Source organism: Manis pentadactyla, chromosome 14 (genome assembly GCF_030020395.1).
Source record: "Manis pentadactyla isolate mManPen7 chromosome 14, mManPen7.hap1, whole genome shotgun sequence".
Lineage (NCBI taxonomy): Eukaryota > Metazoa > Chordata > Mammalia > Pholidota > Manidae > Manis > Manis pentadactyla.
In genome coordinates, this window is record NC_080032.1 from 8,014,684 (window position 1) to 8,034,049 (window position 19,366).

Genomic DNA, 19,366 nt, shown 5'->3' on the forward strand with positions numbered 1-19,366 from the left:
CATGACTGTCGCAGGGCCTTGGAGAATTACAGCCCCCTCTGCCTTGTCCCACCCTGTTCCCCATTTGGCTTCTTATCTGAGACATGGAGGGTTTGTATTGTTTTTTTGATTTGAGAATCTCCTGAAATGAAAAGCCTAACAAAATTAAGCCACATCAAGCAGGATATAAACTGAATCCCCTTTGGTGAAAAGAATGTAATTACAGGAGAGCGTCTCCACAGTCCAGGCCCGGCGGTTGTCGTTCTCCTCCAACGTCAGCCGTCAGCTTGGTAGAGCCAGGAAAGGACCTTGGTTCGTAGAAGCCATGGCCGTTTATAGGGTGCCGAGTCCATGCCGAGCACAGTGCTCAGTGCTTTATATCCATTAGCTCTTTGAACTATTTAAAACAACCCCATAAGGTAGGTGGTAACATGCCCGTTTTGTAAGGAAAACCTGAGGTTCAGAGAAGGGAGGCGACCTGCCTAGTCACATAGCCAAGAGAGCTCATCCAGTAAGTCGTCGAGCTCCCTTTTCACAGGGCAGACTTGAGTCACGTGGCTGAGGTCCTGCAGCCAGGAGAGCAGAGCCAGGACTCAGACCAGGTCCTCTGAATACCTCGTGCTGTTTGGGGCCTGTTGCCTTATCACCCACCTGGCCTAGCCTTCCCCTCGGTTACACCAGCTCTCTCCACAGTGCATGGGTGCAGCCGCGGCCCTGGGGCCCCCCGTGGGTGGTGTGGAGCTGGACTCGCTCATCTCCCAAGTGAAGGACCTGCTGCCAGACCTTGGTGAGGGCTTCATCCTGGCCTGCCTGGAGCACTACAGCTACGACCCGGAGCAGGTGATCAACAACATCCTGGAGGAGCGGCTGGCCCCCACCCTCAGCCAGCTGGACCGCACCCTGGACAGGTGGGAGGGGGCTCATGGCACCCCCACTGCCTCTCGGGGCCCTTTCTGGGCCTTTTCTTAGCTCCCCTGACTCTCACTCTTCCTTCCCTCGTGTACCAGGACTCAGCTTGCTCTCCCTTCCCCACAGCAGCGTTTCCCAACCATTTAAATTGATGTCCTTTAGGCCCCCAAGAGGTTCTCACATGCCCCCTCCAGGGCAGAGACTGTGCACATCCCTGCTGCACCTTGTGGGAAGGTTGACTAGAGATGTGGGCTGTGGCAAAGGGGTTGCTGGCTTGCCCCGTCACTGCCACCTTCCCAGGAGATGCCAAGGGAAGATGGCCAAAGCTGCTCACTTCCTTCACACCTACCCTTTCTGAGTTTGGCCCTGCTTCCCTGCAGGCCTGTTGGGCAGCAGGAATGAGTGCATGATTGGGTGTTTCTTCCACGAACAGATGTCTATCGAATGAATGAATGAAAAGTTAGCTCTGCCTTTGGCCAAATTCTTCTGCCTCTTTGAGCCCATTTTACAGGTGTGGGGTCTGAGGCACAAAGAGGTTGAGTGACCTGTGGGGACCTATCTTATAGGGCTATTGTGAGCATTAAATGAGGGAGGGAACTTTTAAGAAAATCTGTATGAATGGCACATGGGACTGAGGGGGAGCTTGGTGTGTGGTGTGGCTGCACAGCTAGGTAGGCGCCCAGTAGGGCAGGTGATTAGATGGTGTCTGAGGTGTGGTGGTTGAAGGGGAGCGGAGAATCTGATAGATGTAACATGGTAGGGGGAAACGGCTCAGGCAGGCATCAGCTGGCAAGTCTCCCTTACACTGATTTCTCTGCTGCCCCCAGACAGATAAAGCCAGACCCAACGCCCCTGCTGACATCTCGTCACAACATCTTCCAGAACGATGAGTTTGACGTGTTCAGCAGAGACTCAGTGGACATGAGCCGCGTGCTCAAGGGCAAGAGGTGAGTGCAGTCGGCTGCGGCGTGCCAGGCACCCTGACTGCAAGTGCAGCAAGTAAGTCAAGAAAAATGAAGGGCTCTGTCTGTATGAGACTGGCCTGAGTTTTGGCCCAGGGCTCTCCCAAGCAGCCAAGGGCCTGTGTGCCCTTAGCAGGCAAGGGTAGGTTCTTTAATGACTATTGTTTCGGTTCTAACTGCATAGCATGGTTTTTAGTGAATCCTCCTTGTTGACAGCAAAAGGTCAGAGGGGTCCAAACTATCTCCCTCTTTCCTTTCATGTCTTTGGATGTTTTGGTCATCAAGTCTCTGGGTGGTAGAGCTAGGCAGTGCTTCCCAGAATCTTGACCTGATTTTCTCCATTCTAGGACAAAATGGGAAAATTAAGGATTGTACCGAGTGAGCTTTTCAGAAGGCGAACACATTGCATTTTAAGGCCTTTTTGCTTATTTCTTGTTTATGTCCTTCCTACTTTCATGGCATCGAAAAGTCCATTCATAATTCATTCATTCAATAAGTATTTCTCAGTGCTTATGGCATTCTAGGCCTGGGTTTATGAGGTGCTGGGGATGTAATGGGGAGTAAAGCATGCATGGCCCCTGCCCATGTGGAGTTTGTGCTGATCAGTTCATCAGACAAGCAATGTCAAGTTGCAGATAGAGCAAGCATCATAAGGTGAAGGTGTGTGGACTTCTGAGCCTCCGGTAGGGGCTTCAGTCCAGGCAGGAAGGCTCCTCTGAGGAAATTACATGGAACCAAGAATGGAAGGGTCAATTCTGCAAAGAGGGGAAGGGGAAGCTTTCCAAATGGAGTGGACAGCAGTGGCCCTGAGGCTGCAGGGAGCATGGTGAGGGTCCCATGAGCCAACCCATCTTGTGTTTTGGAAAGATCAGTGGGCTCTAGGATGGAGATGCATTGGAGGGAGCAGGGGTCAGTAACAATGGTAGAGAGAACGGCATATTGGAGAATGCCAAAATACGACGTTGACAACATTATGCTCATCCCCCAAAGTTCTCCCAGTTGGTATTGGTTCATGAATCCAGAAATCTGTGAACAGCCAGGTAAGTACAGCCTGCCTTTTTTCCCCATCATATAGCTGGAGATGGTGAGGTTCAGAGGTAGGCAGGCCTGCCTCGTTCTTATAAGCAGCCCAGTGGCACAGTTGCTGCTCGGGGAGGGCCTTGTGCTGCTCCCCAGGGCTGTCCAGTGCTGGGAGCTTGGCTGACTGAGGGCTTGGGGAGTGAGCACAAGGCAGCTATAAAGCCCATGTAGCTGGCTGGACAGGAAGCAACTGTAAACTGCTTAGTCACACACATTGCGACATCCCCGGGTCCCAGGCCAGGGATGTTACCCTGCATCAGTAGCCACTCTTTCAGGCCAGAATGACCCTCTGCAGTTCCTATTGTGGGGAGAGGGGCCGATGAGGAGGGCTGTGCCCTGCTCCAGGCTGCTAGGCAGAGACTGGCTGGGAAATGTTTACTGAACTCATTGTGCTGGGTAGCCCAGGGACTGGGGATTGCAAAGAGGCAAAGCCTCCATTCATGTGTTCACTATTTATTTATTTATTCAGCAAATATTTATTAAGCTTTTTACTAGTGCCAGATCCTGTGCTAGACACTAGGGAGACAAGGTAAACAGGATGCCCAGGCCTCACCCTCAAATGGTACAGAGCCCATGGTAAGGCCTTAGACCATTAAACAAGCAGCAACACAGTATGAGAGGTACTAGGATGGGGCAAACAGGACCTCCACGGGGACACCTGTCCTAACCTGGGCAGGACAGAGGGGCTGTTCCCTCAGAGAGCACATAGAAAATTACACAGGCTGGTCACATTTGAGTTAAAATGTGTGTGTTATTTAATCAGATGGGGTACACTCAGTGGCTCAAGTAATAGGGTGATGTGTTCCATCGCATGTTGGAGCTGCTGGGTAGGTGGTCTGGGCTTGGTTCGCCAGTACTGAGGCCACATCATCAAGGTACCTTTTTCCATTTCTTGGAGCTGGGTCCCTCAAGGCCACTGGGTGGCTGCAGCTGTTTCAGCTATGACCTCCAGAAATGACAGTGCCAAGAGGAAGTCTGGACCGGGTCTTCCTGTGTTTCTCTTAGAGACCAAGAAACCTTTCCCAAAAGTCTTCAGATTCCCCTCCCATCTTAATGGGGACCTGAGGCACAGAGGTGAGGTCCAGGGCTCCAGGAGAAGGCAGGGAGTGTGAAAGCCCTGAACAAAATGAAAATCTGTGAGAGTGGGGGTGAGGTGGCGGGTGGCTGTTGGGCAGACCCTAGGCTCATGTGTGGAGGTGTAGCCTGTCTACATGGAGGTGATGTCTAGGAGAAGGTCAGGTTCTAACTCCTTTGGACTGAATAGTGGTACCCTGTAAAATAAGTATTTGTCCTCAAAAAAGTTTCTATGGCCAAAAATGCCTGTGCCTCTGCTAATGTCACAGAGTACATTAGTGCACTAAAGGCTCTGACAAGTCCTGCAGTAAAAGAAATAGGATTCACTTCGCTGAGCCCAGCTGGTGCCCTGTTCACTTCTAGTCATTATCTTTCGTCCTCGCATCATCCCTGGGAGGCAGAACTAAGACTTGACAACGATAAGGGACTTGCCAGTAGTCACACCATTGAAGAAGTAGCTGGCAGACCGTGAGAAGGTTGCTCTGCCTCTATGGATTCCCTGATTCCTCACCTGGAAAAGAAGGGGTTTATTGCCTCTGAAAGCCCTTTAGAAGTTCGAAGGTAGGAGTCATCCCCCTAAGGGCCAATTTGAGCTGGGCCTTGAAGCATAGGTTAGAGGAAGAGCAAGGGGAAGGGTGGCTGGGCTTCAGGGAAGTGCCAGGCTTGCTTGTCTCATGGGAGGCCGAGGAAACAGCCTGCTCCAAAGAAGTCTCTGAAGCCCCTGTTGCCTGTATTTCCAGACATGGCTGATGTTCTGGCCTTCAGGTGGATCTTCTCCTGGCTGGTTTTACCTCTGGTTTTTCTTTTCCTCTCTGGCTCCAAATGATGTCAGAAGCCAAAGCCCCACCTCCTTGGATGGGGTGCCCAGGGGGCCAGGCTCACTGTCCCTGTGTCCTCTCCACCCCTCCTTTACCTGGCGTGGGTGGGCAGCATCTGAAGGCTTCTCTGCCTGGCCCTGCCAGAGAGCCCCATAACAAAAGGCCACACGGTGGGAAGGAACTGCCCTGCCAACCAGAACTGAGGGCTGCATGGACCAGGAGCCGTGGGATGGGCCAGAAAGGACAGGGACACCTCTCATTCATCCTTGGTCCCTTGGCCCAGCACAGGCCCTGGCACCTGGACAGGCCCTCAGGGAACATGTTGAATGAATGGATGTGGTCCTTCCAGTGGCACCAGCCACCTGCACAAGCTTGGGCCCTTTTCACTCGCTCTCTGCCTCTTTTCCTCTCTAGCCCCCAACTTGTTGAAGAGAGCCAGGTAAGGGCTGAAGCCACAGGCACAGGCCTCCTTTCCTGGCATGATATAAAAGATTCCTGTGGACCGAGAAGTCTCCCTGGTCTACATCAGACATCCACCTTCCTTCCCCACCCGCGAGCCTGCATTACCGTTTCTCCAGACCCCATCCTAGAGCCCCTGAGCCAGAGTTCATTTCTCCTCTCTCCGTGTTTCCAGGGAGCACATTTCATGGTGGCTGCCATTTGCCTATCTGTCACCCTTACTGGACTGTGCGTTCCATGAGGACAGAGCCATCTTACTCTTTTCTGAATCGTTTCCCACCTCAGCCTAGTACCCTACCGGCACATAGTAGCCCCTTAGTAAAGACTGTTGAAGGAAGCCAAATCCTATAACCCACCCCACTGGGGGCTGCAGTCCTGCCCTGCCCCAGGCTCTCAGGCAGACAGCCTGACAGACCCAGGCGCCTGCCCCTCCCTGTATCAGAAGTCAGTTAATAGGTTTTTATGGAAGCTGGGTATGACTTTGTGTATCTTTCTTTTTTTGCTCCCCTACCCTTGATGCATTCCAGAAACCTGATTTCACAGTTAAGCTGGATTTTCTTGCCTGGCATCTCATATTGATTTTCCCCTGTAGGGCTAGAAACTACATTCCACAGTCATCTGTGTGTCTGACAAGTCACGTTTTTCTAACAGATTTGCAAAGCCATAAGTCAAGGGGCCCGAGTCCCCACTGCGGCTGGACTACGGCTCACTGCGATCCTAAGCCCATCCTCCCCTTCCCTCCACTGTACCCAAGTCATGACGGGCCTTGACCGTTCAGACTTTTTTCCCATGCAGTCTGACATGGATGGTTGTAGAACAGATAGAAGGCCACTGTGGTGAAGCAGAGGTGAGAGGAAACAGCCAGGACCCCTCCTTGCCCTACATACCCAAGAGGTTCCCTAGAGGTCACCTGGGCTCAGTAAGAAAGCCCAAGGACTCTTTCTTAAATCCGTGTTTGTTTTAAAAGATTCACATAAGCCCGGGCCCCTCCTAGGAGTAACCATTGCCATTTGGTGGGGGGCTCACTAGCCCCCTCTCCGTGCATGTACATACCTAGATCTGCATGCGCCCACAGGAGCAGAAAGGTGGTGTGGTTTGCTTCCTGCTCTCTCTTCCCATGGGATCATGCTGTCGGCATTTTTCTGTAGCTTGCTTTTTGCCTCTGGAATAAGTCTTGGAATTCTTCTCTGTCAGCACAAATAAATCAATGTCTCTCTGTAATACAGATGTGGCACATCATTTGGCCATTTTAATCCTGATGGACATTAGTTGCTTTCCATTTTTCACTGTTACAAACAATGCTGAGAAGAAAATCCCCAATCAGATCTTTGTGTGCATGGCCGCGTTTCTCTAGGGTGGGTGCCTAGAGGGGGAATTTCCTGGCTGAAGGGTGGGCATGTTTTACATTTTAACAGCTGCTCCTGATGCCCTCCAGAGTGGCTGGCCTGGTCACTCGGGCCCCAGCAGTGGTGAGTCCCGCCCTCCCCACCCCAGCCCATGCTTGATATCGGTTGTCTCCATGCAGGCCTGAGTCGGGGAGAAGGGAGCCGTGGTCTCTCTGGACCCTCCCACCCCACAGCCTTCAAAGCCTGATGGTTTTCTTTCCTCTCTTCTCGATGTTGCCTCTGGCTGCCAGGAAGGAGGAGAACACGCGGAGCCTGCTCAACGACAAGCGGGAGGTGGCAGCACAGCGGCAGCGCTACGAACAGTACAGCGTGGTGGTGGAGGAGGTGGGTATCCCAAGGCCCCTGGGCCAGTACTGGGCGGGGGACACTGCCAGCCCCTGGGCCCCTCCAACCCACGCTTGTGCCGTTCAGGTGCCGCTGCAGCCAGGTGAGAGCCTGCCTTCCCTGGGTGGCGACTATGAGGACGAGTACGATGACACATACGATGGCAACCAGGTGGGCGCCAACGACGCCGACTCGGATGACGAGCTCATCAGCCGCAGGTGAGGCCGCAGCAGGGCCGAGGGTGAGCACTGGGGCAGAGTGGCCCTTCTGTGGCCTCTGGGGTACACAGATGGGGAAGCCAAGGCCCCGATCACGCGAGCAAAGGCAGTGGGAGAACCAGGGTCCAAGCCCGGGCCTCCTGACCCCTTGTCCAGAGCTCCCTCCCCCGCCAGCCACCCCTGCCATCCAGGTGGTCCGGCCACCCTGAGTGGGGCGGCCTGTTGGGTTTCATGCAGGACTCTTACTGTTTGCTACTTGATTGCTCCCAGTGCAATGTTAGGGAGAATCCCCAGTACAGATGAAAGCAGAGCTCCTAACCAGAGAGGCCTGGGGCCCTCCAGCTCAGCCTCCCTGAGTCCCCCACGGCAAACACTGGGGCTCTCAAGGAGTCTGGGGGCCGGAGCAAAGCTGCTCTGAAAAGCACTGTGGCTTTTCCTGGCCTCCTGAGCCCCTCACGTCCTGGTGGCCCCCCCTTACTCAGCCCAATTCCCTTCTCCCTGAGGCTCTCTTTCCAAGTTTAATCCCGTCTTTGATCTCACTTTCTTTCTAACCCCTCAGGCCCTTCACCATCCCTCAGGTGCTGAGAGACAGAGTGCCCAGAGAAGGGCAGGAGGAGGATGAGGAGGAGGCGGCGGCAGTGGAGGATGAGGCCCCCAAGGTACCTCCCTCACAGGTGGCAGGGGACAGGGAGGGTACAGGCCTGAAGGGCAAACCACCCCTCCCTGCCTCAGAGAAGAGGGGCTCCTATGAGCCCAGGGGTCTGCTTGGAGAACTACTAGCTTAGAACTTGCCTCCACTGCCCAGTGAGGGCCCAGGGATGGGTTAGAGGCAGGTCTTTGAGCCACTGCGTTCATTAGGCCCAGGAGCCAGGGTACCAAGAAAGGGGCAGCTGTCTGCCACTGTGCCCAGGATGGCAATTCCCAAAGTCAGAGAGGCTTTGGAACCCAGGGCCCTTGGAGGTCATCTGAACTGGTGGGTTTGAAAATTTTATTTTTTAGCAGCTAAACTTTTTCTTCAAATGAGAATCTCAGCATATAAAACAGAAAAAAAGCGGCATTGCTCAGGTTGAATGGAGTGGCATCTGGGGACCCCAGATCCCCTCATGCCCTCCCACCAGGGTGACAAAATCAGATGAGTCTGGAACCAGGCAACCAAAGCAGCGGGCCCGCTGCAGACAGCGCCTACAGGTGGGGACGCGCATGCACGCCCTGTCTGAGGGCTCCTCAGAGCAAGTATAGGCCCCAGACTTCCGGGGCTTTCCCTTCTTCCCAGGCACGGGGTCAGCCCAGATTTTTATGTGAAATCTTCCAGTTTTCACTTGTCTGGCTGTGCATTTTGAACAGCATGGGCCACCGTGGCCTGCCTGTGGTCCCCAGGTCATAGCTCTTTCCCCCACTCACCTAGGCTCCTTGCCCCTGTGGCACAGAAAATGGTTTTTAAGAGTGGACACTCCCACAGCAAGTGGTGGCACTACGCGAGGATGAGTCAGCCTCCAGGCACAGCGCTCTTGGCTTTCCGGGTCCTGTGTGGCCTCTCACGGGAGCTGCCCTGGCCCGACCACCTCCCATTGCTCCCATGTGTCACCAGCACACTCCAGTAACAGTCCGCAGTCCGGCTGTGGCCCACCCGCTGCCATGCCTGTCCAGGAAGCCTCAGGCCCTTCAGCTGCCTTCCCCTTGGGGAGGAGGGGGCAGGGGCAGAGAAGAGAGGCTTCTAGTGGAAAACTTGGACCAGAGCAAGCCCAGCTCCGTTCCAGGGCCTCCCCCTGCCCCACCGTGGCTGTCCCCATCTCCTTGCATGGTGGCATCAGTGAGATTCAGTCAGGCACAGCCTCACCACAGCTGGGGGAAATGGGACAGCTCCTGATTCTAGATTTCCTCTCCCTCCCCTCCCCAGCCTGACCATTTTGTGCAGGACCCTGCGGTGCTGAGGGAGAAAGCAGAAGCCAGGCGCATGGCCTTCCTTGCCAGGAAGGGGTAAGCATTTGAAGGACCTGCCTCTGGTTGGGGGGCACCCGTCTGGGGAAGGCCCAGCCAGCCACCTCAGAAGCGCATGCATGAACTCCAAGTGCTTTATGTGTATTAATTCAGCTCTTACTGTAGCCCCATGAAGTAGCTGCTATTATTATTATCCTCATTTTACAGATGAGGAAACTGAAGCCCATCCCCATTCCCAGGCCCTCCTCCCCCCCTTGCTGTGTGCTGTGCTCAGGCCACTAGCTGGTCCTCCCCACAGGTTAGCCAGGGGCCCACCTGGAGGCAGGGCTCAAGGAGAAATCACCCCGGGCTGGCCAGAGTCCCCACAGCTCTGCCCCTGCCAGGCTCCTTTCCTCCTTCCTCTGGAGGTTGGACCGTTGGTGTCCTTTCCCAGGGACCTCTTCCCACTAGAGCCCCTTCCAGCTGATGGGTCCTCCTGGGGGTGTGTTTTCCTCCCTCAGACACCGGCATGACAGCTCGACAGCTGTGGCAGGCGGCCCCCGGGGCCACGGGCAGAGCCGGGAGACAACCCAGGAACGCAGGAAGAAGGAAGCCAGCAAGGCAACGCGGGCCAACCACAGCCGGAGAACGATGGCCGACCGCAAGAGAAGCAAAGGCATGATTCCATCCTGAGGCCGCCGCACTCGGCCAGCGGGAGGCAGCAGCGCCCGACCCGCCAGACTGAGTTCCCACAGCCTTGGGCCCCCCTACTAGTTGGTCCGCTGCAAGTTCAACATCACCCCTCAACAGCCTCAGCTTTGCAGCCCCTGAGAAGGCCGCCACGTTGTCCACCAGCCAGCGCGAGCACCTTCTTGTGGACCACACAGTGCCTTATCCTGCAGCAGAGGAACCCACGGGGACAGCAAGCAGGTGAAAGGGACAGGGACGGAGCTCCGAGACAGGCCCCCCAAACCTCGTGCAGCAAGACACCGCTTCCCTTTTGCCCTGGATGGCTGGAAACCTGTATATTCAAAAACAAAAAAGGCCTGTGAATAAAGGTTTTGACCCTTTCAAGCAATGATCCATGATGTGCCCGTGACATGCTCCCCCTGGGTCCTGTTCTTCAGTGACAGCCGCTATCTGCAGAGGAAGAGAGCAAGATGGACACCGTGCTCTTTTCATAGGCCTTTCGTGCTTGCCTGTCATTTTAACCCCTCCTGATGTTGCTCTGCCTTGCTGTGTGGCCCTAAGCATATCATTCCCCTCTCTGAGCCTCCACTCTCTGCCTGTGGAAGGAAGGGCTGAGGGTGTGAGGCCCTGCAGACCTTTCCATGATCTCATTTGGTCTCCACAACCTCCACCCTGGGAGGCAGGTACCATTTTCAGCCCCACAGGGCAGATGAGGAAGGTGAGGCACAGAGAGCAGGAGTGCCTGCCCAGGCCACAGCTAAATAGTGGGAGACCAGGAATAGGACACTCAGTCTGACCCCTGGTCTTTATAGGGTCCTAGGCCCTCGTTGGTGGTGTCATTCCCATCTCATAGCTGGCCTGGGGGTATCTGGCTAGGAGGAGAGGCAGTGCCAGAACTCAGTGCCTGGTTGTGTGTACACACCATTAAATCCTCCAAAATCGAAGAGTAGGAGACTGGAAGGAACAATTGCCAAGCCCTGTTGAAGTGAGTGGGACTCAGCCCCCACCCAGGCATGGCCGACTGGCTCCTGGTGTGGCAGCAGCTTCCAGAGATCCCGATCCTGGGCCCCCAGAATGCTGCTGATCAGCAGCAGATCAATAGTGGGTCCTTTGCTGGGCCGATCCAAACACAGCCTGGCCTGTAGTCCGTCAGGAGAAGCCAGCACCCCCACCCAGCTGGGCCCTGGCAAATCACCCTAAAGGCTAGTACGCTTTATTTGCACGTGGTTAGGAGGAGCATCTGAAGCAGTGAGGCAGACAGGCACTCGACAAATTGGTCTCCTTAGGTCCAGCTGCACGAGTGGAAATCAATAGCAATTCCTCTGAGTCTCTTGGTTAAGATGCAGAGCAGATATGGGGCGGTGTCCTCCCCTCACAGTGCCAAATTAGCTGAGGTCAGGCTCAGGGTCAACCATCCTGACAGGCAGCAGGAAGACTTTTCTCTTGGGGCATTTGCCAGGGACCGAGCTCAATGGCAGGATCATTCCTGTTCTCTCTCACTGAGCTCCTCGGACTCAACTGTTGGCCCTGGCACCAGGCGAAGCTCCTGGGCCTTGCCTGCCTTACCTGTTGCTGTTCATACAGCCCTTCTCACCTTCCCTGTCGGCTGCATCCTGACCACCTGGAGCAGTGTTCAAGCCTCACATGCGCATCCTGATTTAGAGGATTTGGGAAGACAGGCAGTTTTTCAAAATGTCCCTTGAGGAACTACGTACTTTCTCATTTCAGATCTTGAAGGCACCCTTTCAAGGAGGTTTTGCAAACAGCTCAGGGGTCATCCAGAATGATGCTGGGAGGCACACCCCTCCACCTCTCAGGGCCTCAGTTTTCCCATCTGTAATGTTGGGTATTTTGGACTAGATCAATGGTTTCCACTTGGTGCCAATTAAATCCTCTGAGGAAGCCCCAAGGTTTAAGATGGGCAATGGCAGAGGTGTTATAAGTGAAGTGGGATGGTGGCCCTGAACCCTGCCCGCTTGGTCACCAGGCCCCACCACCCCTATTATGGCTCCTGAGCAGGAATTTTCAAGTGTCTTCTCTGTACCCTGGCAGAGGGCATGACTATCACAGGCATTTCCCAGGAAGCTTTTAGGAGCTTGTACCTTCAAGAGGAGTTAGGACTTGAGTATCTTTCTAGTCCATGAGTGGCAATAATGGCAGATGTGCTATTTGAGCAGTGGTTCTGCGCCTCTGTGAAGTGTGGGGAGCAGAGCTTGTCATTGTTTATAAAAGGGACCTGGGAACCCAGAGAGGGCAGGTAACTTGCCCAAAGCCAGTGCCAAGTTAGCGGCAGAGCCTGGATGCAGATCCTTCCTGAGTGACCCTCTCTGACATCCAGGTGCCATCTGGAAGAGGAAATGACTGGCAAGAACCTACCTGTCCCTGCCACACCAGGAGCCTGCGTTAAATACAACAGGGAGGGAAACAAACAAAAAAACAAAAGTAAACCGACCAAAAATGCATGGGGGTGTTGTAGAACCACCCCTTGAAAATGATGTCAATTGAAAACCTGGTAGCATCATGAGAAACTAAATATTCAAGAATAAGATTTAAAAAGATAAATATATTTGAAAGCTAAATACATGATGGCAATGTACCATGATTGTGAAAATGTTTTAAAAAATTATTTTTGCATACAGACCAAGTCTGGAAGGAAATGTGCATAAATGAAAATGATGGTGAGACGATGACTTGTAATGAGAATAAAAGCACTCACTGAGCACTTACCACCGCCAGAGCTTCTGCTGGGCTCTTTCATGGCATTATACTGTTTAATCCTCACCAGGCAGGTACCGATGAGAAGTCCAAGGTCAGGGAGAGTAGTGGACTTGCCTAAGGTCACACAATTAGCAGGTGACCAAGGAGGGATACAACCCTGGGATTGCCTCCTAAAGCCCATGCTCTTAACCCCTCAGCCACCTGCCATCCTCTTTTCCCCATACCCTCATCCTTGTTACTACTGTTCTTACAAAGAAAGAAAATACAAGAAAAATAGCTGCAGAACAAGAGAATGGGAAATTCCATTTCATCAGGCCAAGCCAACGGGACTCCAGTTACATGTATGTTGAACCATTTGTTACTGGCCCACAGAGCTCAGATGCTCTGTTCTATTTCTTTCACTTAGTGTTTTCAAATTCATTTATCCTTTCCTCTTTGTGTCTAGTCTGCCATTAAGCCCATTAATTAGCTTTTCATTTTTGAGTCCAATCCCTCCAGGGAAAGGAGAGAAAAGGCTGGCCCAGCGCATTCTCAGCTGAGATGCAGACAGCAGAGCCTGGGGGTTGCTGCGGCCTGGGAGGGGGCCGAGAGGCTGGGGTCAAAGGATCCAGGGTGAGTGAGGAAGAGGGCAAGTGAGTCCTAGGGTTGGGGCCACAGGCCAAGCGATGGCCTACACGTTTGTCCAGAGCAGCAGCCTGCCCTCAAGGTTTAGGACATGGACAGTCCACCCAGCTGGGAGGACCAAAGCCTGGGGGACAAGTTTGTCTGCTCAGCACATGTTCACCAAGGTCTGCTAGGTGCCAGGTACAGCATCAGGCTTGTGTGAGAAAGACCAGGCCCTCATGCTCATGGAGTTTGCAGTCCAAGAGAGTTGTGGCTGTCAAATAACACATCTTGGAAAAATGCTAACTCCTAATGAATAAGTTAATGAAGATACGAGTAGGCAAGGTCAACAGAAAGAAGCTGAGAGTAAAGAAACTTTACAGCAGCGGTGGGTGGTGTTTGCAGTGTGGGGCAGCAGCTGAAAGGTCAACCAGGCCAAGGCAACGGGGCGGAGGCTTTGCCGCAGCTTTGCTAGGACACGATGGGGAGGCAGCCGGTGGAAAGAAGGGAAGATGAGGAAGAGAAGGAAAAAAATTGGGCCTCTCTGGGAAGGAACTTGGCATTGAAGAGGAGTTGAGAGTTGAGAAGGAACGTCTGAACCCAGATCACCCTGATGGGAGCCTAGGAGCCAAGGGGACACCAGAGCCCTAAGGGCCCACCTGCGGGAGGCTAGTCCCCAGTAAGGGGAAGACGGGCCGGGGGCCGCGTGGAGCTCCGCACATCAGGCCAGCATCAGGCCTCGTCCAGCTCTCTGGGCACTGGGACAGCAGGGAGGGGCCCTGACTGTGGCCAGAGGCTGTTGTTGCAATTCTGCAGCCCGAACCAAGGTAAAAATTTCAGTCTGAAGGTTACTCCCTCCAGCCCCGAGTGTGTTAGGGTGGGCAGCAGGCCACGTCTTAAAATGAGCATGAAATTCCAACTTGACATCATACTGGAAATTCTCTTCCAACAATCGATAATCATCAAGAGAATTTTACACATTGGCAGACCGCAGAGAGCCTGAAAAGGGCATTTAGTCCAGAATTTCTCAACCTATTTAAACCTATTTAAATGCCCCAACCTCAGGCCCTGGTTTTTCAGATACCCCCACCTTCCCTGGGGGTGGGGAGGTTTGCCCCGCTTAAGAATTCACTGAGCTTCAGTGGGTCTCTCCCAACCACAGAGGTTCTATTTTTATGTACTTTACTCGCTGTGGTCTGAATTACAAGAGTAACTGATTCTTCTACTTTTCCAACTATGAAATTATGACACTGAATATGCTTTTCTGGCTGCATGAGCCAGAAAAGTGCTGAGTGGGGAGGATGGTGAGCACCCTGACATTCCCTGACATTCCCTTAAGTGCTCTGCCATCCCCAAGAGAGTAATTATGGTTTTCTCCTTAAAGTGGTTTTCACAGAAGAGCCTGGCAGAAAGGGAGCCCCCAGTGGGATGAGGACCAATCGTTCCTGCACATTTAGGAATATTATTTATGGTGCTTGCACATAGGCTCCCACCTCATCTCCCATCTCAGGGTCTGATCTACTCAGCATTCTTTCACATGCACATTCCTAGGCCACACAAGTCTGTCCTTATTACTATTAATTTGTTCATAAAGATGTCTTGGGATGGGGAAAGGAGCACTGGATTAAGGGTCAGGAAGTCAGGGTCCAGGCCCTAGATTTCAACAAGCTCTGTGACTTTGGGTCAGTCACTTGGCTTCTCTGGGCCTTGATTTCCTTTGTGTGAGAAGTGGGGGGTAATCATTCTTCCAGCCCTCTTACCTCATGGGCGCAGGTAATTCTGAGGGTCAGATGAGATCATGACTCTGGGGATACTCTGAAAGCAGGGAACCCCATTCAAATGGAAGAGAAGAAACTGATGGGCAGCCCTGTCTACTCTGCACCCGGGGCAGTTTCCACTTCTCCTTTCTTTTAATCACTCTGCCAGGAACCTCTCTGCACAAATGACCTGCTATTTCCAAAGGGTACATTTTTTTTTTTTCTAGGAGAGCAAGGTACAGGCTTTTATTTAGAAATAAAGTGAGAGGGAAGAGCTCCTGGCTCACACCAGGAGGGGACAAGAGAGCCCCCAAGGGGTACATTTTTAAACGTGGAATTCTGGGGTCGCAGGTTTAGAGCTGCCTCTAGCTGGATTTTTGCTGATAGTTCTCATCAGGACAGAATCAGGGGATGGTTTGAACTCCAAGGCTTTGCCTCCATGGTCAAGTGCTGTCGTGAAACAGCCTTCCCCCAGGCCCCAGCCTCGGGCGGGGCTTGGAAACTGTGGCACCGAGACCCCCTGGAAGGAAGCTTGTTTGGAAGAGAGTGAGGCTGATGCCCCAGCCTTCTTGCGGGCTCACCAGGTGCCACATGACAGATCCAGTGGGCAGGGCTCAGTCCCCAGGTCCAGCCAGCCTCTGTAACAGGAGAGGGGCACCAGATAAGGACCAGGCCTCTGACCTGCCAAAAGGGATGCATGCAGTCTGTCACACCCGCAAAACCAGATTCCCCCACTCAGGAAGGGTCTGAACAGAAAGTCACTGGTCCCTCCCCAAGAGGATTAGCTCAGAGTAACATGCAATGGCTGGGCCAGAATGTTTTCCTGGGGATCAGGGCCCTCTGAATGGCCAGGGGCCTGTTTTGCTTTTGCCATTCAGAGTAGGGGATAGGCTCTGGGGTCAGAACTCAGCTGGCCTCAGCCACGCCTTGGATCTGTGACTCTGAGCAAGGTGGCCTCACCTTGTAGGTGAGCCATAGTTGTCTTGTCTATAAATTGCAGACGTTGGCAGGGTGTCTGGGATGAAGTGTGTACAGTCCCAGTCCTCTGTGAGGCAGGCTAGTGAACTCACAGGGCCCTGCTTACAGGGACCCAGGAGAGGGGTGGCAGGTGCCTCCTAACAGTGCTCCAGTTAACTTTCTGTGCACCCCATCTCTCACTTTCTCAGCATAGCTGCCCTGCCACCTCCAGGTTAGTCCTCCCAGAAACCTCTGGGCTCAGGATGGCCTGGACACACAGGAGCAAAGAAGAGAAGACAGGCAAAATCTAGCCTGGTAAGGGTGTGATGAGTACCCTGGGAGCCCAGAGGAGGTACCCTGCCCAGCTTTGTGGGACTGGTAATGTCCTCACTGAAGCCTTGAAACAAAGCCTGGTGAGAGCTGTGGTTCTAAGCCTCATTTAGAGGTTCAGTCACTTGCTCATGGCTGAGCAGTGGCTGAGTCAGGGTTCAAACCCAAGTTTGCCAGCCTCCAAAGTTCTTATTTGCAGCCCCTTGGCTTTCCTACCTTCTTAGAGCTTGGCACTTGAATTAGGAGCCAGATATTCCACATGTGGTTGGCTCAGTATGGAAAAAGAGGGCCTATCACCTCCTGCATTCTAAACACCATATTTCTGTTGATAAAACCTATAGTTAAGTCATTCCATTGACAGAGGGGCAGGAGAAAGGAGAGGAGAGCAGGAAGCTGGGCAGAACTTATTTTTCAAATCTCCACTTTGCCATAGTCTCTCCTGTCTGCCTTAGAGGCTCCAATTTGAAGACGTTTCTCTAGGAAAGCTTAGTGAGCTGAGGAGGTAAAACATCACGTGCAATTCCAGCCCCAGGGCAGGAAGTGGCCTCTGTGTTGGAGGCCTGTACAGGAGGGAGACAAGTCTGCTCAGACGTCAGGAAGGGAGGAGGACTGACAGAAAGGAGAGGACTCCGTTACGTGGTGAAAGGTGTGGGGAAGAGATAAGGGCTGCCTGCGGAAGACACCAGTCTGCTGGGGCTTAAAGCAGTGTTAAGGCTACTGAAAACAAGAGTGTCAAGGGACACAAAGGGGAACGCAAGAAAGTGATCAGGCCTTAGAGGGATGGAAAGGATGTTGGAAACATGGTTTTAAAGCAGCAGGGACAAGGGGTAGGGGCACTTGGATGACTCAGCTGCAGTCATCCCCAAAGCTTTCAGCATTTTGTGGATTGAATATGCTAATTAGGCGCTGGTCCCTGAGACTGTGCAGGGCGCCTCCATTCATTTACATGCTGTAGCAACATAACAAAACCACCCCTAATAGGCACGTGCTAAGCACATCACAAGCATTCTCTCACGTATCTTCCCAAGCACCCTGTGAAGCAATATTATCATTATCTCATTTCCCACACAAGGAAACCGAGGCTCACGGAGGGGAAGCAATCTGCCAAGGACATCAGGCTGGAGGGTAGCAGAGCTAGAATCCAAACTCAGGCATGTACTGTTTCCATAACGCATGCGTAGGCACAAGATGGAAGAGCAAAGGGGCCCCACAGTGGGGACCCAATTTGGATAGTTTGTGAAGCGAGGTTTGAGGTAGTTGGGATCTTAAATGTCAACCTAGGGAATGTGAACTTGATCTGCAGGCAGTGGAGACCCGTTGAAGGTGTGTGAGCAGGGCAGTTGACCTGGCCGCCTCACAAGGGTGCAGTGGGAAAGCAAGGGTCCAGAGCAATTGAGGGAGATTCTGTGCAGGAGTTTGGAAGGGAGAGTAGGCCAGGAGCAGCAGGAAGGCGGTCAGCACCCCTGTACTCACAGCCTGTGGGCTGAGTGGCTCCCAGCTGACACTTCTTCCGCATTCCATCATCTTGTCCTTGAGGCTGGCTGGAGTCTGCCCCTGGCATTCAGTCTGTGTATACATGCAAGCGTGTCAGGCCAACGCCCCAGTGAAAAGAGAAAATGATTTTAACATGGCATGGAGCTGTGGATATGAGTGTAGTCTCTGGAACCAACTGTTCTCTATTTAACCTTTTATCTACTCTCACTAGCTGTGTTACTCTGGGCAAAACACTTAACCTCTCCGAGCCTCATTTGCTACTATAACATGGGGTGAAGAGCAGTGCCCACCCACCTTGCACTGAGGTCCAGTGACACGGGGCATGTTAATGGCACCTGGCCCAGGCCTGGCCCTGGAGGGGTGCCCGGAGAAGGCAGCTGTGTGTGTGTGTGTGTGTGTGTGTGTGTGTGTGTGTGTGTGTGTGTGTGTGATTGTCTACATGCCCCTTGTACACAGTGTTTGTCCTTTGCTAACACTCAGGCAGCTGCCATAACCTCCATTTCACCCAGGGAATTTGTATTCCCTCCAACTCTGCACCTCGCTCAGACATTCTAAATTCATTGATTTTTGTCCTTTCCTCAGAAGACTTCAAACTCATTTGCAGGACAGTCCTTGTTCCTTGTTATTGGAAGGGCTGGCTGAGTTATTGGGATGGAATCTATTTCTTTTTAATAACTTACATTGCTTCCCCCCTCCTTATTACAAAAGCAGGAACATGCTCGGTGTGGTTCACACAAATAAGCAAAGAGAAAGTAAAACCACCGATAATCCCAACATCCGGAAATAATCATGGTTAGGATTTTAGTTATCCTTCCAGCATTATTTTACAAAAAGGAATATGCACATTAGCTCTCTGCAAAAATGGGCTCATACTACACATGCTATTATTTTTCCAGTTAGTAAGACATTGTGAACATTTTTCCATTTCTCACCTACATCCTTTTTAATAGCTTAATACTATTCAATTGTACCGTGCTTTAGTCAACCACTTCCCTATAGTTGTACACTTAGGTTGTTTCTCATTATTATTAAACTAAATAAACAACTTCCAGGCTAAATATTTGTCCACATCTATTGTTATTTTCTCAGGGTAGATTCTTAGAAATAGAATTGTTGGGTCTAGTTTTTCAACTGTCTGGATGGTCCTTCCCACCAGCAGGATTTGAGGATGATTATTTCTCACATCTTGCTCACACTGGGTATTATAATAACTTTTTAAAAATCTCCACAAGCTTACTCAGTAAAAGCATAGCTAGTTATTTTTCTTTTGCAAATCCTTTCTTGCTGAGCCTCAAGGAGCAGATGCAGGTATAAAATGGGCCTGAGAAATAAACCTCCTGCATCCTAACCCCCAGCCCAGAGTCCCAGGGAACCCAACCTATGCTAGGTAGCATCCTTATGTCCACTGTGGACAAGCCTAGAATGTTCTAAGGACTAGGCCTTTCTTCTTTTCTTTGAGCTGCCAGGACAACTTGGACTCCACCTGGAGCTGGAAAGTTTTGAACCTTGGCAAGAAGCTCTACAGTGCTAGAAGCTTCTAGGGTAGTCCCTGGCTGGATTAATTAACCAGTCAGCTGGGTGAGGGTTTACTGCACAGACATCCTTACTCCCCTTGACACCCCTCCAAGATGACAACATCTCCAGAAACAATAAGAATCATGGCTGCCATTG

At 52.4% G+C, this 19,366-nt stretch overlaps 1 protein-coding gene and 1 long non-coding RNA gene across 6 annotated transcripts in view; one reads left to right on the plus strand and one right to left on the minus strand.

Annotated features, from left to right (window-relative positions):
- Nucleotides 1–12,451, plus strand: part of ASCC2 (activating signal cointegrator 1 complex subunit 2) — a 36,691-nt gene extending 24,240 nt beyond the window's left edge. For 3 of the 4 annotated variants that reach the window (XM_057492285.1, XM_057492282.1, XM_057492284.1), the window contains 7 exons: nucleotides 673–887; nucleotides 1,716–1,835; nucleotides 6,918–7,011; nucleotides 7,099–7,229; nucleotides 7,789–7,888; nucleotides 9,127–9,206; nucleotides 9,668–12,451. In XM_057492285.1, coding sequence (XP_057348268.1) covers nucleotides 673–887; nucleotides 1,716–1,835; nucleotides 6,918–7,011; nucleotides 7,099–7,229; nucleotides 7,789–7,888; nucleotides 9,127–9,206; nucleotides 9,668–9,839 — 912 coding nt within the window. In that variant the 3' untranslated portion in view covers nucleotides 9,840–12,451. Of the gene's footprint in view, nucleotides 1–670; nucleotides 888–1,715; nucleotides 1,836–6,917; nucleotides 7,012–7,098; nucleotides 7,230–7,788; nucleotides 7,889–9,126; nucleotides 9,207–9,667 lie in introns of all 4 variants that reach the window. The other variant, XM_057492283.1, reaches the window with a different exon arrangement.
- Nucleotides 3,914–17,768, minus strand: LOC130680816 (uncharacterized). Of its 2 annotated transcripts, none has more exons than XR_008993862.1 (4): nucleotides 17,675–17,768; nucleotides 12,564–15,552; nucleotides 6,335–6,496; nucleotides 3,914–4,047 (listed from the first exon to the last, which is right to left on the minus strand). It is a non-coding gene; the product is annotated as an uncharacterized LOC130680816 (long non-coding RNA). The 2 variants fall into 2 exon arrangements; XR_008993863.1 differs by lacking the exon at nucleotides 3,914–4,047 and adding an exon at nucleotides 4,383–4,515.
- Nucleotides 17,769–19,366: the final 1,598 nt, after the last annotated feature.